Here is a 25,803-nt window from a genome sequence, read left to right on the forward strand (position 1 = left end):
CTTACCACCAAAACTCACTGGGAAGAGTCAGGGAAAGAACATCACTGAGGCACAATCCCACACCAAGCTGCCCCCACTGTATTTGGCCCACTCTGCCACCTGCCACTTGTTCAGCAAACATGGACTGGACACCAGGCACAGACTAGGCACAGGGACACAGAGATGGGTGAGGCTCTTGCCTCACTGCAGCTCCCAGTGTAACAGACAAGACAGACATTAAAAATAAAAAACTAGAATACAGTTTGCTATGTATCATTTTGGAGCAAAGTCTCTTAGCCTGGATCCATGGATGGACTTCAGGGTGTCCCCTAAAATTAATCATAAAAAGTTATATATGCTGGGTATTCCCTGTCTGCTCCCCCACTATATCTTCTCTATACTGTTCTGTGTCCCAGGAAGCTGACCTCTACAGACTCCATCAGATGGGCTCACTAGATGCCCATGGGCTTTTAGTTGGATTTGGCTACTGAGATGTACCACCAGGAAATCTGAGAGGGAGAGAGAAAAGTAGGGGTATATATTTCTCCACCAGTGGCTGCATTCCTCTGCCCAAGGCCACAGATCTTACTGGCTACCTCTCTTACAGTCACAGCTGTAGTGCTTCTTGGGTTCCCCTTTGTCTTTCAGGCTTAGGGGGGGTAACTGCTCCCTGTTTCTTTATAGCCCAGGGTGCTTCACCATCCATACTGGGTTTCCAAAATTCTGCCCATACCTTTGTAAACAGTGCCTACATCAAACTCCATTCAATCATTTTGAGTGTGCGGAACCCTGAAAATATGTGAATCAGATTCGCAAAAGGGTCCATGACTCAAAAGAGGTAAAAAAGCCCCTTCTGCAGAAGTACATACAAGGTGATGTGGATCTAAGAGGAAGGTGTACTATCTATAACTCTCCTGACTTCAGAGAACAATGCTCCACTCAAAATGCAAATCTGATCAAGTTATTCCCCTGCTTAAATCCTTCAGTGGCTCTCAGAATAAAGACCAAACTCCTTCATATGGCCAACGAAGCCACACTTCATCTACACCTCTCTAATCTCACCCCAAAGACTCTTCCCTTGTTCTCTGTACTCTAGCCATTCTGAATTTTGGGTTCTGCACTTGTGCCAGGCTCCCTTCAGCCCTGCAGCCTTGCACACTCTGATCCTTCTGTCTGGAAAGCCTCCCCCATCTTCTCTACTCATTTTCTGGGTCTTGGCTCAAGTGACTCTTCCCAGGGAACTTCCCTGACCCCCAGTCCAGGTCAAGTTCCTCTGTCACATACCCCATAGAACCCTGAATCCATCCTTCAGAGCACTTGTCTCAGCTTGCAACACATTATTGTGTTTTGTGTTTGATATTTATTAATGTCATACATAAACTGTATGACATACATAAACTGTAAGTTCCATGAAGGATGGAACCACATCTATTTCTGCTCATAATTATGTCCTCTGCATTCAGCACAGTGCCTAATACATCAGAGATGCTTATAAATATTTGCAGAGAAATGAATGAGTGAAAGTGATATTTGAATCAGGCCATGAAGGGTCAGTTTGCCAGGAAGCACAGACCAGGAGTCTAAGAGGCCACCTGAGGGCTCAAGAGCCAGTTAATCTGCTCAGTACATCCTACATAGATTTTCTTGGGCAACAGGCAAAGTCCCCCCACATCCCTTTCCCAACCACAGGATCAAAATAACTCAGAAACGTTACCTTTACATCAAGAGTGAGCATCAGCTCATACTGGTTGTAAAACTCGTTGGGGCTGGGCAACTGGTACTCCTTCGCTGTGCCCAGGAACGTCTCAATGTCAGTCAAGGCAATGTCAACCCCCTCTCGGGACTGGCACTTGTCTACAGCTTGGGAAGCCAAGAGGTAGATTCCTTCTTCACACCACTGGCTGACCTTTCAGAAAGAAACACAGTGCCCTGTGCAGTTAGCCCACCCACAACTCAGCCACCACAGTCCTCAGGAGGTCCAAGCTCATATGGGGTCTACAAGGATCCTGAGACAACAAGGAATTGTCATGGCACAGCATCAGGTTTAGAGGTCCAACCACTATAAATATAACCATGAGGTGGGCAAGCCCAAATCAATTTTACATCTGCATACTTTTCAAGGAAGTCACTTAGTCAAAAAATAAATCATATAAGCATTCTTCTTTTCTCCACTGACAGTAACTGCCACATCTCTAAGAGGAGAGAGTTGAGTATTTCTGCGTTTGGTCTAACCATAGAGAAATGCAACCAGTGGCTTTTTGGGTTTACCTTCTAGGCCAATTTCTTGCATCCTAATTGGTTACAAGAGCACAGAGTAAATAAGGAGGCTTTAGACCTGGCTCCTACATGCCTTCCTGGGAGAGGGAATGTCTCTTTTAACAAGAACACCACTGTCCTCTGTCCACATTTGCATTTATTAGCGTTTGTTTTACCAAGGGAAGCATCTAAGAATGCAAAGCTTTTAGCTCAGAACATCAGTACTTAAACTTTCCAGAATGCTGGAATGAAAGCAGATAAGTAATGAATTCTAACAATTCAATTTTTTAAAAACTTAGAGAAAGACAGGGGCCATTGTGCTGTCTGAATATTTTTATGAAAAAAAGCTGCCCTTGCAAGTACATCTGCATTTCCATTTACCCTGTGACCTGAAAAGCTATGTAAAATAACTGTACAGAGTAAAAAGACCAAAAGGGAGCTCTCTAAAGTAGTTATCTCTAAGTGGGAAAATTACAGGCAAATTAAATTTGTCTTTACTTTCCCTAAATTACCTACACTGAATGTGTACTACTTTTAGAATAACCAAAAAATCATAAAGATATTTAAAAATGGATGATTCCCACTGTGTGGGGATGAGGAGGGGAGTGGAATGTAATTAGTGTCCATAAGTAACTTTTTTCCTCCTCCTTCCTATATTTTTGGATTTTCAAAATAATAGGAAATTATGCTTTGATATATACTGTGAAAACTTTCTCTTTAAACATCATGCCTATATCTGCAGAAAACACTAAGCTGGGGTCTTCTGCAGAGTCACAGCAGCTACTTGCTCTCCGAGACACACACACACACACACGCGTACACACACACACACACACACACACACACGCAGTCCACAGATTGGCCTTAGGCTATTATCTCTGGCAGGCCCTCTGAGCCACTTGCTTCTGGAACAGCTATATTTCCTTGACACTAAAATCCCTTTGGCAGTGGGATGATGTAAACAGCCTGGGCGGGTGTCCCCAGCTATCAGAGAGAAACAACTGTGGAAATGGAGCATGCTGACTCACAGCGGTGAGCTCTCTGCTGCCTGGGAACAGCTAACAGAGAAGGCTCTGGAAGTCACAGCCCCTGCTGACTGGCACTTGCCTCAGAGATCACTGCTGAAGGGCTATGGGGGCCGTGCCCCCTCCCCGTGAGCACTCTGCATACAGGGTTGCTGTCTAGTCTAAGGAGCCTGGGGTTTGGAATTTGGCAGTCCTGACTTCAAGCCTGTGATCCCCTATTTACCCCATGTGTGGTCTTGGGCAACCTTTTACCCCAGGGTTTTTCAGTGTTGTTCATGAACTAACCTGCACCGAATCACCTGGGCACTTGAGGAAAATACTGATTCCTGGGCATCATCCCACACTTACTAAATCATAGTCTCCAGAGTGGTACATCAGGAAATCTGCAATTATAGCAAGCTCACCTCATGTACTAAATGTTGTGACCCATTGACTTAACTATGCTGAATATCAATTTCTGTCTCTGTTAAATGAGGCCGTTAATATCCTCCTCATAGGTTGTCCTGAGGATTAAATAGATGACATAATTATGCTCCTGGTAGGAACATAGTAGGTGCTCAGTAAATGGTAGGAGTGTATAATGGTTGTTATTACTTAGGCTTCTTCAAAAGGATTCACAATCTGATGCCTTTACATGAGAAGCACTTTGCAACTATAGTGCTTGGTTCTCTTTACACCTGATGGGGAATCATGAAATGCCCCACAGGGCCAGGCCAAAACACACTCTTTAAGTCTGGGTCCACACAGAGGACATGGACTTTATAGTTTATTCGAATGGGATATGGTGGATGGCTGGGGCATTTTGGACCTTCAATACCTCTATGACTTAGAATCTGCACAGTTTTTAATGCCTCTTGAGCACTGTTTTCACATGAAGGACTTTATCCTCTCATCTCAGGAATCATGAGGGGCAGGGAGGGCAAGTATGATTAAGACTGTTTCACAGAACATTTTGCAGACATCATGTTCACAGCTTTGTTTTGCTCACCTTGTCCAACTGTCTATGCAACTCCAAGGACTTTTCTAAAATGTCGTGTTTTTTCTTGTTTTCATTGATGAAGTCATCACAGAGGTGCCTGAGCTCTGCACACTGGGGTCTGATAGAGTCCACTGCATAGTGGTGGCTTTGGATGAGCTGGTCCCCAATTACTGCAAGCAGCTGGGCCTTTTCCAAGGACTCCTGCAAAGTGAACATCCACAGCCAAGCATCAGAAGCCGAGTCATGGTGAGGCTGGTATTTGCCTGGCACTGTGTGCTCCAAACTTGGAGGGAGGCTACGGAGAGGTTGATCAGGTTTTAGGCTCAGAGACTGGGGCTGGGGAACCTGGGAAAGCACTGGGGTGGGTCAAGGTCCCCAGGAGGTCTAGCCTAGTCCAGGGTCATCGGCACTCTGAAGAAGAGCAAGTCATTCATTCAAATATTTGTTGAGTTCTGGGTTAAGCACTGAGGATATAGCGTTAACAAGCCAGGAATTTTCAGTTCAATGGAGAACTCAGATACTAACAAATTATACAAATAATTAACTTATTACAACTGTGATAAATTCTAGGGCAGAAGAGCATGAAGTATTATACTGCACAGAATTGGAGACTGAATTACCTTGTCAACTGAATGGAAAAGGAAAAGGGACAAACATGTGGCCCTGAGGAGAGTGGGGAGTAAGCTGAGGTTGAGAAAATGGTAAAGATCTGGTTTGGGCAACCCTAAGGGGGGATCATGAGACTTAAGAAATATGTTTGTCTAAACTATTTCCTGCAGCCCACAAGGTCCCTGTCTGCTCTGATATCGTCTGCTTAGCAACTGTATCTCCTCCCTCTTTCTGCACAGCTCGTTTCGTTCTAACCACATGTGCCAGGTATTTCCTGTTTTTAATTCATTCATCATGTATTACTGAGGACCTGCCATGTACCAAGCACTGTCCAGGTGCTGGGGGTTTGGTGGTAAACAAAGCAGGCAAAAATCCCTGCCCTCACGAAGCTTACATTTTAGTAGGAGACACAGGCAATAAACAAATATGTAGACAATATAGTATCTTAGACAGTGGTGAGAGCTATGGAGAAAAATCAAACAGGGAGAGGAGGGCGGGGAGCGCTGGTGGAGGAGCTGCTATTTTAAATAGGGTAGTGAGAGAAGGGCTCACTGAGAAGGTGCTGGCCACGCTGTGCAGAACAGTTAACACAGCAGCCTGAAACTGCTGTCCTTAGAAAGGCCTGCTTGCAAGGTTGGTCCTCGGCTGGCATCTGGGAAAGCCAGGAGGGTTCCTATCATCCTTAATCAGAATGGCTCATGGTATCTAAACTGTTTGTGCAAACAATATGTTTTATGCTGAAGACCTGCTTTCTTCTGGGCGTCCGGAATTCTGGTATATGCCAGTCAGAGGCCACCAACATGACTAGCCCCCAACAAAAACTCTGGGCACTAAGCCCCTAATGAGCTTCCCCGACAGACAACATTTTACAATGCTGTTGCAAGCCATTGTTGGCAGCACTAAGTGAACCCTGTGGGACTCCAATGGGAAAGGACCCTTGGAAGCCTGCACCTGGTTTCCTCCAGACTTTGCCCCATGCACCTCTTCCCTTTGCTGATTTTGCTTGGTATCCTTTCACTGTAATAAACCATAACCATAAGCATAATTATATGCTGAGTCCTATGAGCTCTCCTAGCAAATCTTCAAATCTGGGTGTGGCCTTGGGGACCCTTGACACAGGAGCCAAGATGTGAAGTGAGGGACAACCATGCAGCACTCGGCTGAGAGATGGGGGCAAGTCTGACGTGTTCAGGTAGCAGGAGGTAGCTACTGTGGCTGCAGCAGAGGAAGCAAGGAGGAGAGGAGGAGACATGATCAGAGAGGAAAGAGGGGGATCTGACCAGGGAGGGCCTTGCTGCCATTGTGGGCACTTTGTCTCTTATTCATTGTGACATGGGATGCACTGGAGGGTTTCGAGGAGAGGACCTCATTCATATTTTTGAAAGGATCGCTTCAGCTGTGGTGTCAAGAATGCTAGAGAAGAGGGAAAGCAAGGAGACCAGTTAGGGGGCTACTGCAGTAATCCAGGGAAGAGGTGTGGCTTTAACAAGGCTGGCAACCAAGCCACCTCCTACCTCAGCACCCTTCCCTGGGATGCTCCTCCCAGGTCTAAGCTCTTAGCTCACCCCCTCCCAGGCCCTCTCCCTCACTTTGTTTTCATTTTTTAACAGCACTTACTTCTACCTGAAAGTATTTTCTTTCTCTCCTTTAATGTATGATTCCTCCCTCTTCCACCCATGCCCACCAATACATAAGCTCCATGAGATCACTTAGTAGGCATCCCACAAATATTTGGTCAATAAGAGAAAAGAATAAATGAACCAATGAACGAGGGGATGCAGTGAGCTGCTTGGCTGGAATTGTGTGAACAACACTGACCTGAGTCAAGACAGATGACTGCCATGTCCCCAAAGGCCTCCAGGACAGGAGGCCCACACACACCCTTGCTGACCAGGTTGAACATCCAGGGTGCCACCTTTGCCCTGGTTTAGCTTTTCATAGTAACACTAGGAATCATGGTGACTCCAGGTGATGACAACCTGCCCCTCTCTTAATTTACAGTGTTGTATGATTTCAACAATTTCAAAACCCCTGCCCCCTACCCAGTCAATCATTCACCAAGCCCATTCAGGCAGCTTCAGGCCTCCATGACTTCTCTACTTGCTCTCTCTGCCTAGAAAACCCCATCCTTCCCTCATCACCGCTCCCCCTACCTCTTCCCCTACCTTTCCCCTACTCCCCCCACCTCCCCGTGTACCCACACTACTCTGTAACTAATTCCAAATCACCCTTCAGAGTTCATCTTCTTCAGGAAACTTCCTCTGACTCAACCATTTTATTTTGATGCCCCTCCTCTGTGCTCCCATAACACCCTATGCCTTTCTAGATCAGAGCATGAACTTGACTGCGTTGTGGTCAGTTATCTATTGCCCACACTATGCCACAGACCCTTGTGGGCATGCACCAGCTCTTATTCAACTTAAATAGTACACAGCACATATTAGGTACTTAAGAACAAATGACTGTTGTGCAAAACAAAAAAAGGAGTAATGATATGGGAATAAAGAGGCATGAGTCAAGCAGTGGCTATTTAAAAGAACTCAGAGATAAATACTCAGGGATAAAAGAACTCAGGGATAAATACTCAGCGCATGTGTTCTAAACAGCAAAGGCCCAGATGCACTTGGTCACCATCGCTCAAAGGAGGTTAGAATGCTAATTCCTTGGGCAGTGATTTTTGACTTTTTTGCTCACTGCTGTGTCCTCAGAACTCAGAGCAGTATGTGGTACGGTAGGAGATCAATAAATATTTGCAGAATGAATATAAGAATGAATGAGACACTCTTACTAGAACTGCTCAGTCACTGAAGGTTGAACCTAGGAAATATTCTTCAGCCCAGAATTTACCCCACCACCTCTGTTATTAACAAAAACATCTAACATTCACTGAGAGCTTACTATATGCCAGGTACTGTTTCAAATGCTTACGTCAATGATTCCTTCTACTCTTCACAACAAACCTTTAATGTAGGTGCTGTTTTACAAAAGAGGAGTGGAGACACAATGGCCCAAGGTGACCCGGGTAGGAAACAGAAGAGCCAGGCTTCAAACTCAAGCAGTCTGGCTCCAGAATCTGGCTGCGGCCAACACGCACAGAGAAAAATGGCTGTGCTTGTCCTGCCTCATTTGGTGGATTGAACCTGTCTGACTTTAGTCAAATATAGAAACATGAAAACTTGGCCAGGAAATCTCTGTTGACTTTTGTTTTTTTTAAGTCCAGCTGCCTAATTTATTAAGAATAGCACAAGTTTTCTGGGCCTAGGGAACTTCACCACAGGATGCTCCCCCAGGTTACCTGTGGCAGTCACAGCTGCGTCCCTGTGGCACGCAGCAGCTCACCCTTCAACTGTTCTTAAAACACTTGAGATGTTGGAGGAAAGATGTCCATAACAGGTCCAAATGGATTTTGGGAAGAGATCCATAAATACAATACAGAATTCACCACCGGATGGCTGGAAAATTACTCTACTGAAATGAATGGATAATAATAATAGCTTCTAAGCTCTGACCACCTACTACGTTCCAGGCACTCACTAAGTCCTTACTATACATCATCTATTCGTTTCATATTCCCAGGGACTCTTGTGAGGTAGGAATTATTACCCACTTTACAGATGAGAGGGTATGTTCAGAAAGGCTAAGAAACTTGACTAGGGTCACACAGTTGGTAGTTGTTAGAGTCGGGATTTGAATCCAGTTCCTTCTAACTCCAAAGCCTGTGTCTTGCCACCTTCCAGCCTACGTGGTCTCCCCACATGTGCTAGAATAATGGCAACACATTATTATTAATGCAGTCATTATTATTAATGACTATCAAATCCTTCAGTTGCCTGCCAAGAACTTTACTGTAAAACCTCCAAATTGCATGTTATTTTTCAGTCTATATAGCTTCTGCTCAAGATAATCAGGCAACAAAACCTCCAAAGTAAAAAGAAATAATGAGAAAGAAATGGCTGAAATCAGGTACTCTGATCATAAGCCTGCCTGGCATCTTTCAGATGCTGAAAATTTCAGAAGGCTGGTCAAGTTGCAACATGTAATTCAGAAACCTTTATTGTAATAACAGCTTATTTTTCCCCCAGGACTCTATTGCTATAACAGATGAAAGCTGGACATGTTTATTCTGGAAGAAAATGGTGAAGAAGGGGCGATACTGCTGTATCAGGGAACCCAGGACAGACCCACAGATAACGGCATAGGAATGGAATGCATGCGGAACAGGGCCAGGTGAAACAAGAAAGGCAGAAAGTTAATGGTGGTTGAAACTGAGCTGCAGACACATGGGAGTTCCTTGTACTAGTCAATCTACTTTTTTGTGTGTTTGAAAATTTCCATTAAAAAAAAAGTCATGCCCCTCCAGCTAGATTACATCCCTAGGAGGTTAATGATCTGGGTTCCATGCCTTCTTGGACACAGTAGTGTAACTGCTGGCCCCTGGCCTTGGAGGGAGATGTCAAGGCTGAAAAAGGATTGAGTCTCCCTGTTTTGTCCTGGTCTGTTCCTTGTTGGCCCATCAGCAAAGGTCCCAGCATACCTCACAGCCAAAACCCTATAGCAAATTCTGCTTTTAAAGAAGTAAGAGGGGTACTGAAACCATTGTTTCTCAGAATTAGAGATGAGTACTCAAAAGACGATTAAACCCTCAAACCACAAGAGGGTAAAAGAACAGGCTGAACTCTGGTTAGTGAGTTGGCTCAGAGGTTACCCGTGAGGATGATACCACTGCACAGAGTAAGGGAGTTGGCAACAACCCAGAAATCAGTGTGTGGCTAGGCTGAAAGGGAAGCTGACCCCTGGGTGCTGAGCGAAGGACAAACCTCAGGCGGGTTTTGGTGGCTTCTACCCAAACATTACCTTTTTCCTTTAACACTTTACAGGACAAATGGAAAGATTAGCCAAGCCCGTATCACTTGAAGAAACAATGCCGCTTACAAACCTGAGTGAAGACATGTTTAAAAAGTCCCGGTTATGATAAGATAGCTTTATTTGGTTCACCCAAAGGCAGAGGAATAGGTCTACTGCATCCTTTAGCAAATAAGTAAAAAACAGGGTAAGCAAGGCACAGGATGGGTAAAACCAATCTGCCTGGGCTCTGTGGGTTGTAGGTTAGCCCAGCTGTTCAGGAATGTTGCCCGTGAAAGATGCCCCATGACCATAGGTTTTGCCCCTACCTCCGGTCAGCGATTTTTAAAGTATGTACCAAAGATCACAAGTCCAAGGAGGTGGGCAGAAGAGAGAATGTGAATGCAGTCATGCAGATCCACCCCCAGTATTTAAAACCCAACCCAGAGCACCATCCAATGGCTTCCCGTTCCACTGAGAATAAAGTCCAGTCCTGACCACCATTGCTCCCACCTGTTCTCTCCTGTCTCATTATGTTCCAGCCACATTCCTTGGGCCCCCAACCTCGTTCCCACCTCAAGACCTTTGTACTTGCAGCTCCTCTGCCTTGACTGCTATTCCCTAAATCTTTGCATGGCTATACAGATCTCAGATCAAAGGTCTGAGAGGCCTTTCCTAACTACTAAAGTAGCAACCCCCCCAGTCACTTTCTATCATGTCCTGTTATTCATCCCACTTGTCACTCTCTGATATCATTATTTATTTGATTACTTTTCACTTGTCTGTCTCTCCCCAGTAGAATGTAACCCCCATGAAAGCAGGGTCTTGACTGTCTGGTTTGCCACTATAGCCACAGAATCTAGGACAAGGAATACTTGGTGATGAATGAGTACCTTCCTGGTAGGTCAGTAGCTACCTTCATGATACACCTTCCTGGTAGGTCAGTAGCTACCTTGGTGATATACCTTCCTGGTAGGTCAGTAGCTACTTTCATGATATACCTTCCTGGTAGGTCAGTAGCTACCTTCATGATATACCTTCCTGGTAGGTCAGTAGCTACCTTGGTGATATACCTTCCTGGTAGGTCAGTAGCTACCTTGGTGAGATATATATATATATATGACACCATATTTTTCAAACCAAAAATAAAGGCACTGGGCTTGATGAGGCATTTTTCCTAAAATATGAATGTATGTAAATGAAAATACACAGCATCTACATTTAATAAGGAGTTCACTTGAAAAAACTAAAATTGCATAGAACTGGGACTATCTTGGAGCCTCTGAGACATATAATTATCAGATACATGAAATTCAATTTTTTTCATTGTTTAATAAACATTTCTGATGACTCATGCCTTCAGCACTAAAGCATTTAGTTGTCAACGATCATCAGTAAGAGGAGTGCTCACCAGGGAAGAATGGGATTGCTGAGTGAGAGTCCGGGTGCACAGGTGGGTCTGTGTGTTCACGCATGTGCAAAAGCACCTCCAGCTCAGAATTCATAACTGACAGCTCTTAAAGCCAGAGTGGCCTTGGTTTACGTTTGTTACTATTCTCTGGGGAAGTATGTCTCTAACAATAATGTGAGTGTCAAAAGCCTAACTTTAATGGGTGTGTCAAACGCCTGGGGATCTTAATAAAATGCAGATTCTGATTCTGAGGTGGGGCCTGAGATTTCCCCATATTTCTAATAAGTTCTCACTCAGGTGACAGCTTCTGGCCAGAGGATCACACTTTGAGAAGCAAATTTCTAGTACTACAAAATTACCATCTACCATAATCTAGAGGAAAGACACCTCTAGATTAGCTCAGAAAGGAAGTGGTAACCATAGAAGACTTAGTTCCCAAGAGACAAAAATATAGAGAACCCAATTAAAGAAAAGCAGAAAGGAACTTCTCTGGACAGAGATGACTGGGCTTCCTTAAATTCATAATAAGCCAAATTTGTAAGGACTTAAGATAGACTCACTCCTAAGTGCTGATCTGTGTACAGATCTGGGAAACTGTTTAACTCCGGTATGAGAATCTGAAACATATATTCCTTTCAAGTTCCTTTACAAGTTTGATATTTACAACTCTTTGAGCATGAGAAAGCAGAAAGCTTTGCCAACTCTCTGTAGCAACAGAACTAATGTGGACCAATTTCCCCCGTTTCCCCATCTTGCCTACTATAAAACTAGTTATTTTTCTCTGGTTTTCCCTTTAAAGGTTTCCCCTCCTTACCACCAACTCCTGCCCCCAACCTCTGGCCCAGTGGGTAACATACCCAGTGTATGTTTTTCCCCCACTAGTCTGTCACCCCATGAATGGGCAGGGCCACCTGGAACTCTCACCCCACCGAAGCCTCCAGCCTCAACTGGGTGCTCCGGCAGCCTTAACAGAACTCTCACTGCCCTCATCATTCCTCAGAGTTGTTAATTTGCATATCTCCCTGGAGACCTGGGGTGAGCGTGAGGTCACTGAAAAGGCAGGATTTGGGCATTCCTGTGTCTTTCGGCAACTTTCTAGCAATAATGAGTGGCCAGGATCTGTCACCATCCACAGTGACCCTCTTCCTGGTCCACAAAAATGGCAGAAAAACAAACCTGGCCTTCTCCTTCCAGTTTTTTGTATTCCTTAAGAAGTTGCTCCACACGCATCGCACTGTCTCCGATGTCTGTAAACTCTGCTTGCTCTGCCAACACGTTGTCCAGGGCAAGCTTAACCTACAAGACACATTAGAAAAGCCCAGACATAAGCCAATGGACACCCATCTGGAGGTACAGGTTTTTTATACTCTAGACAACTTGAAAATCCAAAAAGGATTCAGGACATATGTGTATCTATATAGATTTTTTTTTTCTACAGCTCATCAGCTTTCAGATTAAGCTGAGGGTGCTGAGACACATGTGGATGGAATATTAAAGCTACACTGAATCAAAAAGGAAGGTAAACCATCACTGAAATACCATGTATGCCAACAGGAAAATGGGATTCTAGTACATTGCTACCCACTGAAAAGGTGAGAAGAGGAATCAAAGATAGAAGGAGGGGACTGGACTGGGGAGGGGAGGGAAGCCCGATGCCCAGAGTTCAAGGGCAAAGAGAGAACCAGAAGTCACTGAAACGTAACAGAAGTTTTATTAAACAAGAAAATAATACCTCACAAAAATTGTGTTCAAAGTGCTGTAGTTGTAGGCATTGATTAAGCTTCAGGTGATGCTCAGACCAGAACTGACTAAAGGCTTTTTCCGTTTCATTCAACTGAACTAATAACCTGTCAAGAAAGAACAAGAAAGGACATGCAGTCAGCATTCATTTCTACAGGCTCATGGAGATAACACCCGTGTTTTTATTCAGTGTTACTAATTGTGATAATCTCCTTATTATGAAGTCTGTGTCACCTATGACTCTCTCCTAGTTCAGCTGGTTTCCACATTTCCCATTTTTTAATCAGGACACCCTCAGGACTAGGCAGAAACTTCACTTCAGATGCAGCTGCTATGCTTTAAAATGTACCCCAGGTAACCTTACCTTTCTCTTTATTTCTTTCCACCTAAGAAGACAGGTGTGCAAAGCACAGCACCCAACCAAACTGTTATTTGGCAATGAAGCTCAGTAAATACTACCATCTTCCTTGACATCCTGGGATGAAAGCAGATCATAGGAGGAGGGAATGGCATTCTCATAAAGATCTCTGTAGATGGATGCCAGAAGGATACCATGGTTTTTCCTTCATTGTCTCAAATATTCTTCTTTCGTGACCCCACCAAGACCCATCAGCAGCTGTTCCAATCTGTTCTTGGTTGTTTCAGATCATGTGGTTCTACGTATTCTCTCCTGAAAAAGCAGATTCCACCCCTCTCACTCACCCTTCCATGGTAGCTACATTCTCAGCTTCATTGAGACTGAGTTTGCTGGTGGGACTTTTGGTTGCTTGTTCTTGAATACATGACAGCAATGTGGTCCCTTGCTTTCCAAGTAATTTTAGCTCATCCTAGAGAAAGGAAAATACAGTCTCTCTTAGAAGGAATTAAAAGCAAATTCTAGGTAGATTTGAGGTGAGGAAAATGGTAGCTCAGTATATTTTTATTATATAGCAAATTAAATGCTAAAGAAGTCAAGCTATAGCTTTTTAAATTGATTAACTTATTCCTAAATAGGTAATACATACATGATACAAAATTCAAAATATACAAAAGGGTACATATTGAAAACATCAAGTCTTGTGTCCACAGCCCATTCACTTTCCCATTCCAAAAGCAACAACTGTTAAGTTTTTTGTGTGTATCTCAAGTTGTTGTAAATTAAAAACAATTAGTTAATAAAATCTGGTTTTAATCCAAGATAGTGACCAGAAACAAGAAAATGACAGATATCAAGTGTTAAGTGCTGGAAAACGCCATGCAATAATAATGTAATCATTGCTAGTCAACCATAAAAAAAAACTTCATCTGGTCTCATCAATAAACACCTGCCAGTCCTGCCCCCAGAGTGTGGCCTTGTTCAGTTATCAAAGTTCAGCAGAGATGGGCAGCAATTTCAGTTTGACATGGAAAGATTCATATTTCCAAGGCAATTCTATTCTCCTCTTTTTACTTAGGGACTTAGGGCATTGCAACTGGGGAAGATGTCAGCCTATCTCTTTCCAAATCCAGTGGCTCTAGTCCTCTACTCGCATAATACAGGTGGTCTCTCAATGCCCTGAGCATTAAGCATAAGGTAAGCCAAAAGGGGTGGAGCCTGGCCTAGAATTTTGCTGCTGAGAGTTTTGGGTTTTGTTCCTGGGTCACTCAGGATGCTCGTTTGGTATGCCCTGAAGGTAAGAATAGGCCCATAGTTACAAAACAATCTCCTCGATGCACACGAACACTAAATCTCTTCCTCCAGGCCCAGCCATCTCCAGCCTCACTGATGCAGAACTCATTCCCTGTAGGAGGAGTTTTATACTCTCCACTCCAGTCACACAGAAATCCAGGCCCTCTCAGCCTTATGCCTTTGCTCCTCGTCTCCCATCCCACTCCAGTATTCACCCCTTTGAAGGCTTCCATTACCTATACCCAGCCTCAAATTTGTCCCAAGATCTGGCTGATGATAGATTTGACTCCTCTGATCAAAATTCTTTGGACAGCCCCTGTGGCTCTGTCCTCTCCAGGTAATGCCCCAAGTCGGCCACTTGACCGGTATTCCTGCCTGGTAACTGGACATATCCCTTCTTCTCCACTCTCAGGTATCAGCCCTCATTTCTTATCTCATCAGTGCTCGTTATATATTTGTAGGTTGGATGAATTAAAAATGGTCTAAAAGAAATTACATTGCAGATGGATAAAGACAAATAAGATATGGTGGGGGAGAAAAAAGCACTCATTAGTAAGTGCTCTTAGCTTTTCCCTCCTCCTCCTCCCCATGAAAAAGGGTCTTGGCTATTCTACTCAGTTTCTTAACTGCTTCTAAGCTTCCGGCATTCCAGCAGTATTGTGGCATTAGCCATTATCTTATTTATATATATTTATACACACACTCACACACACACAGGATGTGCGATACAGAATTGGGAGGAAAGATGGAGGGACCAAAGAAGAAGAGGCATATTACTAGGGCAAGAAGGAGACATTGGAAGGGGAAACTTGGAAGAGAGATACAGCCAAAAAGCTGCAGAATGTGAGGAAAGTATATGAGAGTGAAAAGATGAATCTTAGTAAGTGATGTCATACACTGTGTATTTCCTTTACATGGTTAAAAATACAAGGAAAGGGACTTCCCTGGTGGTCCAGTGGTTAAGACTCCGTGCTCCCAACGCAGGGGGCACAGGTTCGATCCCTGGCTGGAGAACTAAGATCCTGCATGCTGCACAGCGTGGCCAAAAATAAATTTAAAAAAATACAAGGAAAAATTGTAACCTGGTTACACTATGGGACCAGACCACATGGTCAGCTTCAGTAGGGTTACCAAAATCTGCCATAAACATGGAGGGAAAGAATAGGGAACTATGGTACTTGGGCAGCATAAAGGTAAGTTGCCTAACCCCAAAATGGAGTTTGTCCTTGTTCACACTGGTGACAATTCAAAATATTTAATACCTGTATAGAGCAGGCACTGACCAATTAGCACAGAAGTCAGACACAATGCTGAAACAGTCCTGAGGCCAACTGTGGTCCAGGTGTTAACCCTTTAGTGGGTTAAAGGGTTGCCAGAATCACGAGGAGGTCTTGTGGGTCCTAGGAAATGGGCCAGGGAGGTAGAATGAAGCTCTCAAGGGATATAAATCTTTAATTCTTTTAACAACTGGTAGGGCTGTCCGAGTGTGTACTCATCATTATGGTTCCATCATTATGGAAACAAGCAGTTGGTCAGAAGAAGACTTACTTAGCAAGGCACTGGGGACTACTTCAGGGTCAAAAGAATTTAAATTTTCTGGGAGGAATTCTTTTTGTGACAAGGGTAAGCATGAATGTAGACACATATTCATTCATTTAAAATGTATTTACTATAAAGAACTATTTTTACATGCCAGGCCCTGTGCTCGGTTGTGTCATGGGCTGGGAGTGGAGGTAAGGCGGGAAGTAAAACAATCAGTCAGAGCCTAGAGAATACATGAATGCTTTATACTCCTTATTCCACTTTTAATACTTACCCTCTATCTGCCATTAAAAGTTAGCTCTACTATCTTGTGTTGTTTATAATGCTGACTAATGAATTCCAGAATCCGGCCTTTAAAATGCAAATCTTCACAATTTAGAGAAAAAAGTCCTTGAAAGAGATGAGACATCCCCTTTCCTCAGTAACTGCTGAGAGAGATCTCCCTGTGATATAAAACTAGATAAAAACACTGATTATTAGGGTATTAGCATCAAAATACCCTATGGTATTTTGTATCTATTGAAATACCAATAGATATTCATAAGAATTCCAATTCTGTCTTCCTGTGCAAAAACGAGACCTCTCTGCCTACCTCTTTCTAACTTACGTAGAGTTACTGCAAGTAGAGTTTGAACAAAGGGTCTTTAAAAACTCTTAAAACTATAAAATTATTGCTAGGGCCTATGAAAATACCTTGTAATTCTTTTTTTTTTTTAAAGCAAAATTTTTTTAAAAAGCTTTTTCTTTTTAAAAATTTTTTTTAATTTATTTTTTGGCTGCGTTGGGTCTTCATTGCTGCACGCAGGCTTTCTCTAGTTTCGGCGAGCAGGGCTACTCTTCATTGCAGTGCACGGCCTTCTCACTGCGGTAGCTTCTCTTGTTGTGGCGCACGGGCTCTATGTGCGCGGGCTTCAGTAGTTGTGGCACATGGGCTCAGTAGTTGTGGCTCGCGGGCTCTAGAGCGCAGGCTCAGTAGTTGTGGCACACGGGCTTAGTTGCTCCGTGGCATGTGGGATCTTCCTGGACCAGGGATCGAACCCGTGTCCCCTGCATTGACAGGCGGATTCTTAACCACTGCATCACCAGGGAAGTCCCATAACTTGTAATTCTGATTGATCACCTTCTTGATTATTTGTTACCGTGGTAGTATTGATGGAATTGTCCTCTCTGAATACAAAACTGAATGAATACTGAATGGAACAAATGCTGAATACTAAACAGTATTCATAGTTGTAAAGATTGATCTGTCACATAACTGAAGGACCACTGGCACTTTCCTCTCCTCCTGCATGATGAGAAAAAGGCCTATGGCTCTTTTAGCTTTCTTATTTTAACAACAACAACAACAAAAAATGGGAGTCTTATCCTACTTAAACGAACACATGGTACAGTGTCTTAGTTGACTAAAGCATCTGAGAGCCAAAGGACAAGGCCCCATGTTTCTGGTCTAAATAAGACTGACAGAGAAGTGAGAATCACCCTCTTTGAGATGCAAGAGGGAGACTGCCTGCTTCTGTGAGCTGCCTCCAAAACCAGCAAGGAAAAAGACAATAGGGAGAGCTGTTTTGCTAAGAAAGAATTCTGCAAGGCCATCAAAAACAGGGTAAGAAAGTACATATCTATATAGGGTTGGTGGTTATTTTATTGTTGTCTTAGGGCCCAAAAATCTTTCTTTTTTTAAATTGAAATATAATTCATGTATCATAAAATTCAACATTTTAAAGTGTATAATTCCATGGTTTTTTTCCAGAACATTTTCATCACGCCCCAAAAAGAAATCCCATACCTATAAGCAGGCACTCTCCATTTCCCCCTCTTCCGAGCTTCCAGGAACCACTAATCTACCTGCTTTCTCTGTGGATTTGCCTATTCTGGATATTTCATATAAATGGAATCATACAATACGTGGCTTTTTTGTGTTTGCTTCTTTCACTTTGTATAATGCTTTCAAGGTTCATACATATTGTAGCATGCATCACTACTTCATTCCTTTCAATGGCTGAATAATATTCCATTGTATGGATATATCACAATTTATTTATCCATTCCTTCAACGGTTGATGGATATTTAGGCTGTTTCCACTTTTTGGATGTTATGAATAATGCTGCTATGAACATTCATGTATAACCTTCTGTGTGAAACGTTTTCTTTTCTTTCTTTTTATTGGAGTATAATTGCTTTACAATGTTGTGTTAGTTTCTGCTGTACAACAAAGTGAATCAGCTATATGTATACATATATCCCCTCCCTCCCACACCCCGCATCCCACACATCTAGGTTGCCACAGAGCACAGAGCTGAGCTTCCTGTGCTTTACAGCATGTTCCTGCTACCTATCTATTTTATATTTGGTACTGTATACATGTCAATCTTAATTTCCCAATTCGTCTCCACCTCCCCTTCCTCCCATGCCCACATGTCCGTTCTCTACAGCAACATCTCTATTCCCGCCCTGCAAATAGGTTCATCTGTACCACATTTCTAGATTCCACATATATGCGTTAATATACGATATTTGTTTTTCTCTTTCTGGCTTACTTCACTCTGTATGACAGACTCTGGGTCCATCCACATCTCTACAAATGACCCAATTTCGTTCCTTTTTATGGCTGAGTAATATTCCATTGTATATATGTACCACATCTTTTTTTTTTTTTTGCCATTTCAGTGCTATTTACTTATTTATTTATTTATAAAACATTTTTAGAAATTTCATGTAATGTCTGAAACATTTATATTAACGTATTTCCATACAAATAACCCAATGAAAGTTTAGTATTAGTTGTTCTGTTTGTTTTTTTATACTGCAGGTTCTTATTAGTCATCAACTTTATACACATCAGTGTATACATGTCAATCCCAAGCGTCCAATTCAGCACACCACCATCTCCACCCCACCGCAGTTTTCCCCCCTTCGTGTCCATATGTCTGTTCTCTACATCTGTGTCTCAACTTCTGCCCTGCAAACGGATCATCTGTACCATTTTTCTAGGTTCCACATACATGCGTTAATATACGATATTTGTTTTTCTCTTTCTGACTTACTTCACTCTGTATGACAGTCTCTAGATCCATCCACGTCTCAACAAATGACTCAATTTCATTCCTTTTTATGGCTGAGTAATACTCCATTGTATATATGTACCACTTCTTCTTTATCCATTCGTCTGTCGATGGGCATTTAGGTTGCTTCCATGACCTGGCTATTGTAAATAGTGCTGCAATGAACATTGGGGTGCATGTGTCTTTTTGAATTATGGTTTTCTCTGGGTATACGCCCAGTAGTGGGATTGCTGGATCATATGGTAAATCTATTTTTAGTTTTTTAAGGAACCTCCATACTGTTCTCCATAGTGGCTGTATCAATTTACATTCCCACCAACAGTGCAAGAGGGTTCCCTTTTCTCCACACCCTCTCCAGCATTTGTTGTTTGTAGATTTTCTGATGATGCCCATTCTAACTGGTGTGAGGTGATACCTCACTGTAGTTTTGATTTGCATTTCTCTAATACTTAGTGATGTTGAGCATCTTTTCATGTGCTTCTTGGCCATCTGTATGTCTTCTTTGGAGAAATGTCTATTTAGGTCTTCTGCCCATTTTTGGATTGGGTTGTTTGTTTCTTTAATATTGAGCTGAATGAGCTGTTTATATATTTTGGAGATTAATCCTTTGTCCGTTGATTCATTTGCAAATATTTTCTCCCATTCTGAGGGTTGTCTTTTCGTCTTGTTTATGGTTTCCTTTGCTGTGCGAAAGCTTTGAAGTTTCATTAGGTCCCATTTGTTTATTTTTGTTTTTATTTCCATTACTCTAGGAGGTGCATCAAAAAAGATCTTGCTGTGATTTATGTCAAAGAGTGTGCTTCCTATGTTTTCCTCTAAGAGTTTTATAGTGTCTGGCCGTATATTTAGGTCTCTAATCCATTTTGAGTTTATTTTTGTGTATGGTGTTAGGGAGTATTCTAATTTCATTCTACATGTAGCTGTCCAGTTTTCCCAGCACCACTTATTGAAGAGACTGTCTTTTCTCCATTGTATATCTTTGCCTCCTTTGTCAAAGATTAGTTAACCATAGGTGCGTGGGTTTATCTCTGGGCTTTCTATCTTGTTCCATTGATCTATGTTTCTGTTTTTGTGCCAGTACCATATTGTCTTGATTACTGTAGCTTTGTAGTATAGTCTGAGGTCAGGGAGTCTGATTCCTCCAGCTCCGTTTTCTTCCCTCAAGACTGCTTTGGCTATTCGGGGTCTTTTGTGTCTCCATACAAATTTTAAGATGATTTGTTCTAGTTCCGTAAAAAATGCCATTGGTAATTTGATAGGGATTGCATTAAATCTGTAGATTGCTTTGGGTAGTAGAGTCATTTTCACAATGTTGATTCTTCCAATCCAAGAACATGGTATATCTCTCCATCTGTTGGTATCATCTTTAATTTCTTTCATCAGTGTCTTACAGTTTTCTGCATACAGGTCTTTTGTCTCCCTAGGTAGGTTTATTCCTAAGTATTTTATTCTTTTTATTGCAATGGTAAATGGGAATGTTTTCTTAATTTCACTTTCAGATTTTTCATCATTAGTGTATAGGAATGCAAGAGATTTCTGTGCATTAATTTTGTATCCTGCAACTTTACCAAATTCATTAATTAGCTCTAGCAGTTTTCTGGTGGCAGTTTTAGGATACTCTATGTATAGTATCATGTCATCTGCAAACAGTGACAGTTTTACTTCTTCTTTTCCAATCTGTATTCCTTTTATTTCTTTTTCTTCTCTGATTGCCGTGGCTAGGACTTCCAGAACTATGTTGAATAATAGTGGTGAGAGTGGACATCCTTGTCTCGTTCCTGATCCTAGAGGAAATGCTTTCAGTTTTTCACTGTTGAGAATGATGTTTGCTGTGGGTTTGTCATATATGGCCTTTATTATGTTGAGGTAGGTTCCCTCTATGCCCACTTTCTGGAGAGTTTTTATCATAAATGGGTGTTGAATTTTGTCAAAAGCTTTTTCTGCATCTATTGAGATGATCATATGGTTTTTATTCTTCAATTTGTTAATATGCTGTATCACATTGATTGATTTGCGCATATTGAAGAATCCTTGCATCCCTGGGATAAATCCCACTTGATCATGGTGTATGATCCTTTTAATGTGTTGTTGGATTCTGTTTGCTAGTATTTTGTTGAGGATTTTTGCATCTATATTCATCAGTGATATTGGTCTGTAATTTTCTTTATTTGTAGTATCTTTGTCTGGTTTTGGTATCAGGGTGATGGTGGCCTCATAGAATGAGTTTGAGAGTGTTCTTTCCTCTGCAATTTTTTGGAAGAGTTTGAGAAGGATAGGTGTTAGCTCTTCTCTAAATGTTTGATAGAATTCACCTGTGAAGGCATCTGGTCCTGGACTTTTGTTTGTTGGAAGATTTTTAATCACAGTTTCAATTTCATTACTTGTGATTGGTCTGTTCATACTTTCTGTTTCTTCCTGGTTCGGTTTTGGAAGGTTATACCTTTCTAAGAATTTGTCCATTTCTTTCAGGTTGTCCATTTTATTGGCATAGAGTTGCTTGTAGTAGTCTCTTAGGATGCTTTGTATTTCTGCAGTGACTGTTGTAACTTCTCCTTTTTCATTTCTGATTTTATTGATTTGAGTCCTCTCCCTCTTTTTCTTGATGAGTCTGGCTAATGCCTTATCAATTTTGTTTATCTTCTCAAAGAACCAGCTTTTAGTTTTATTGATCTTTGCTATTGTTTTCTTTGTTTCTATTTCATTTATTTCCGCTCTGATCTCTATGATTTCTTTCCTTCTGCTAACTTTGGGTTTTGTTTGTTCTTCTTTCTCTAGTTTCTTTAGGTGTAAGCTTAGATTGTTTACTTGAGATTTTTCTTGTTTCTTGAGGTAGGCTTGTATAGCTATAAACTTCCCTCTGAGAACTGCTTTTGCTGCATCCCATAGGTTTTGGGTCGTCGTGTTTTCATTGTCATTTGTCTCTAGGTATTTTTTGATTTCCTCTTTGATTTCTTCAGTGATCTCTTGGTTATTTAGTAACGTATTGTTTAGCCTCCATGTGTTTGTGTTTTTTACGTGTTTTTCCCTGTAATTCATTTCTAATCTCACAGCGTGGTGGTCAGAAAAGATGCTTGATATGATTTCAATTCTCTTAAATTTACTGAGGCTTGATTTGTGACCCAAGATGTGATCTATCCTGGAGAATGTTCTGTGCGCACTTGAGAAGAAGGTGTAATCTGCTGTTTTTGGATGGAATGTCCTATAAATATCAATTAAATCTATCTGGTCTATTGTGTCATTTAAAGCTTCTGTTTCCTTATTTATTTTCTGTTTGGATGATCTGTCCATTGGTGTAAGTGAGGTGTTAAAGTCCCCCACTATTATTGTGTTACTGTCAATTTCCTCTTTTATAGCTATTAGCAGTTGCCTTATGTATTGAGGTGCTCCTATGTTGGATGCATATATATTTATAATTGCTATATCTTCTTCTTGGATTGATCCCTTCATCATTATGTAGTGTCCTTCCTTGTCTCTTGGAACATTCTTTATTTTAAAGTCTATTTTATCTGATATGAGTATAGCTACTCCAGCTTTCTTTTGATTTCCATTTGCATGGAATATCTTTTTCCATCCCCTCACTTTCAGTCTGTATGTGTCCCTAGGTCTAAAGTGGGTGTCTTGTAGACAGGATATAGATGGGTCTTGTTTTTGTATCCATTCAGCAAGCCTGTGTCTTTTGGTTGGAGCATTTAATCCATTCACGTTTAAGGTAATTATTGATATGTATGTTCCTATGACCATTTTCTTAATTGTTTTGGGTTTGTTTTTATAGGTCCTTTTCTTCTCTTCTGTTTCCCACTTAGAGAAGTTCCTTTAGCATTTGTTGTAGAGCTGGTTTGGTGGTGCTGAATTCTCTTAGCTTTTGCTTGTCTGTAAAGCTTTTGATTTCTCCATCAAATCTAAATGAGATCCTTGCCGGGTAGAGTAATCTTGGTTGTAGGTTCTTCCCTTTCAACACTTTAAGTATATCATGCCACTCCCTTCTAGCTTGTAGAGTTTCTGCTGAGAAATCAGCTGTTAACCTTATGGGAGTTCCCTTGTATGTTATTTGTCGTTTTCCCCTTGCTGCTTTCAATAAGTTTTCTTTGTCTTTAATTTTTGCCATTTTGATTACTATGTGTCTCGGCGTGTTTCTCCTTGGGTTTATCCTGTATGGAACTCTCTGCACTTCCTGGACTTGGGTGGCTATTTCCTTTCCCATGTTAGGGAAGTTTTCGACTATAATCTCTTCAAATATTTTCTCTGGCCCTTTCTCTCTCTCTTCTCCTTCTGGGACCCCTATAATGCGAATGTTGTTGCGTTTAATGTTGTCCCAGAGGTCTCTTAGGCTGTCTTCATTTCTTTTCATTTTTTTTCTTTATTCTGTTCTGCAGCAGTGAATTCCACCATTCTGTCTTCCAGGTCACTTATCCGTTCTTCTGCCTCAGTCATTCTGCTATTGATTCCTTCTAGTGTAGTTTTCATTTCAGTTATTGTATTGTTCATCTCTGTTTGTTTGTTCATTTTTTTTTTAAATTATTTATTTATTTTTATGGCTGTGTTGGGTCTTCGTTTCTTTTTTTTATTTTTAAAGATTTCTTTTTTTTTTAATTAATTAATTTATTTATTTATGGCTGTGTTGGGTCTTCGTTTCTGTGTGAGGGCTTTCTCTAGCTGCGGCAAGTGGGGGCCACTCCTCATCGCGGTGCGCGGGCCTCTCATTATCGCGGCCTCTCCTGTTGCGGAGCACAGGCTCCAGACGCGCAGGCTCAGTAATTGTGGCTCACGGGCCTAGTTGCTCCGCGGCATGTGGGATCTTCCCAGACCAGGGCTCGAACCCGTGTCCCCTGCATTGGCAGGCAGACTCTCAACCACCGCACCACCAGGGAAGCCCGGGTCTTCGTTTCTGTGTGAGGGCTTTCTCTAGTTGTGGCAAGTGGGGGCCACTCTTCATCGCGGTGCACGGGCCTCTCACTATCGCGGCGCCTCTTGTTGCGGAGCACAGGCTCCAGACGCGCAGGCTCAGTAATTGTGGCTCACTGGCCCAGCCACTCCGCGGCATGTGGGATCTTCCCAGACCAGGGCTCAAACCCATGTTCCCTGCATTGGCAGGCAGATTCTCAACCACTGTGCCACCAGGGAAGCCCTGTTTGTTTGTTCTTTAATTCTTCTAGGTCTTTGTTAAACATTTCTTGCATCTTCTCGATCTTTGCCTCCATTCTTTTTCCGAAGTCCTGGATCATCTTCACTATCATTATTCTGAATTCTTCTTCTGGAAGGTTGCCTATCTCCACTTCATTTAGTTGTTTTTCTGGGGTTTTATCTTGTTCCTTCATCTGGTATATAGCCCTCTGCCTTTTCATCTTGTCTATCTTTCTGTAACTGTGGTTTTTGTTCCACAGGCTGCAGGACTGTAGTTCTTCTTGCTTCTGCTGTCTGCCCTCTGGTGGATGAGGCTATCTAAGAGGTTTGATGGGAGGGACTGGTGGTGGGTAGAGCTGACTGTTGCTGTGGTGGTCAGATCTCAGTAAAACTTTAATCCACTTGACTGTTGATTGGCAGGGCTGGGTTCCCTCCCTGTTGGTTGTTTGGCCTGAGGCAACCCAACACTGGAGCCTACCTGGGCTCTTTGGTGGGGCTAATGACAGACTCTGGGAGGGCTCACGCCAAGGATTACATCCCAGAACTTCTGCTGCCAGTGTCCTTGTCCCCACGGTGAAACAGAGCCACCCCCCGCCTCTGCAGGAGACCTTCCAACACTAGCAGATAGGTCTGGTTCAGTCTCCCATGGGGTCACTGCTCCTTCCCCTGGGCCCCAATGTGCACACTACTTTGTGTGTACCCTCCAAGAGTGGAGTCTGTGTTTCCCCCAGTCCTGTCGAAGTCCTGCAATCAATTCCCACTAGGCTTCGAAGTCTGATTCTCTAGGAATTCCTCCTCCCGTTGCCGGAACCCCAGGTTGGGAAGCCTGACGTGGGGCTCAGAACCTTCACTCCAGTGAGTGGACTTCTGTGGTATAAGTGTTTGCCAGTCTGTGAGTCACCCACCCACCAGTTATGGGATTTGATTTTACTCTGATGGTGCCCCTCCTACTGTCTCATTGTGGCTTCTCCTTTGTCTTTGGATGTGGGGTATCTTTTTTGGTGAGTTCCAGTGTCTTCCTGTCGATGATTGTCCAGCAGCTAGTTGTGATTCTGGTGTTCTTGTAAGAGGGAGTGAGAGCACGTCCTTCTACTCCGCCATCTTGTTTCCTCCCAATGACCTGTACCACGTCTTCTTTATCCATTCAACTGTTGTTGGACTTTTAGGTTGTTTGCATGTCCTGGCTATTGTAAATAGTGCTGCAATGAACATTGAGGTACATGTGTCCTTTTGAATTTTGGTTTTCTCAGGGTATACGCCCAGTACTGGGATTGCTGGGTCATATGGTAGTTCTATTTTTAGTTTTCTAAGGAACCTCTATACTGTTTTCCATAGTGGCTGTATCAATTTACATTCCCACCAACAGTGCAAAAGGGTTCCCTTTTCTCCACACCCTCTCCAGCATTTATTGTTTCTAGATTTTTTGATGATGGCAATTCTGACCGGTGTGAGGTGATACCTCATTGTGGTTTTGATTTGCATTTCTCTAATGATTAGTGATGTTGAGCATCTTTTCATGTGTTTGTTGGCCATCTGTATGTCTTCTTTGGAGAAATGTTCATTTAGGTCTTCTGCCCATTTTTGGATT

At 42.4% G+C, this 25,803-nt stretch overlaps 2 protein-coding genes across 4 annotated transcripts in view; one reads left to right on the plus strand and one right to left on the minus strand.

Annotated features, from left to right (window-relative positions):
• Nucleotides 1-9,157, plus strand: part of B3GNT5 (UDP-GlcNAc:betaGal beta-1,3-N-acetylglucosaminyltransferase 5) — a 62,967-nt gene extending 53,810 nt beyond the window's left edge. Inside the window, exons 3-5 of the transcript XR_005019697.1 lie at nt 4,322-4,485; nt 4,810-4,940; nt 8,931-9,157. The gene's annotated coding sequence lies outside the window, so the exon portion shown is untranslated. The remainder of the gene's footprint in view (nt 1-4,321; nt 4,486-4,809; nt 4,941-8,930) is intronic.
• The window catches only part of MCF2L2 (MCF.2 cell line derived transforming sequence-like 2), a 245,936-nt gene that overhangs the window by 120,321 nt on the left and 99,812 nt on the right, over nt 1-25,803 (minus strand). For all 3 annotated transcript variants that reach the window (XM_036850441.1, XM_036850443.1, XM_036850442.1), the window contains 5 exons: nt 13,544-13,668; nt 12,834-12,948; nt 12,278-12,397; nt 4,249-4,440; nt 1,694-1,885 (listed from right to left, as the gene is read on the minus strand). In XM_036850441.1, the coding sequence (XP_036706336.1) occupies nt 1,694-1,885; nt 4,249-4,440; nt 12,278-12,397; nt 12,834-12,948; nt 13,544-13,668 (744 nt within the window). The remainder of the gene's footprint in view (nt 1-1,693; nt 1,886-4,248; nt 4,441-12,277; nt 12,398-12,833; nt 12,949-13,543; nt 13,669-25,803) is intronic.

The sequence above is a fragment of the Balaenoptera musculus genome, chromosome 4, assembly GCF_009873245.2.
Source record: "Balaenoptera musculus isolate JJ_BM4_2016_0621 chromosome 4, mBalMus1.pri.v3, whole genome shotgun sequence".
NCBI classification, from domain to species: Eukaryota; Metazoa; Chordata; class Mammalia; order Artiodactyla; family Balaenopteridae; genus Balaenoptera; species Balaenoptera musculus.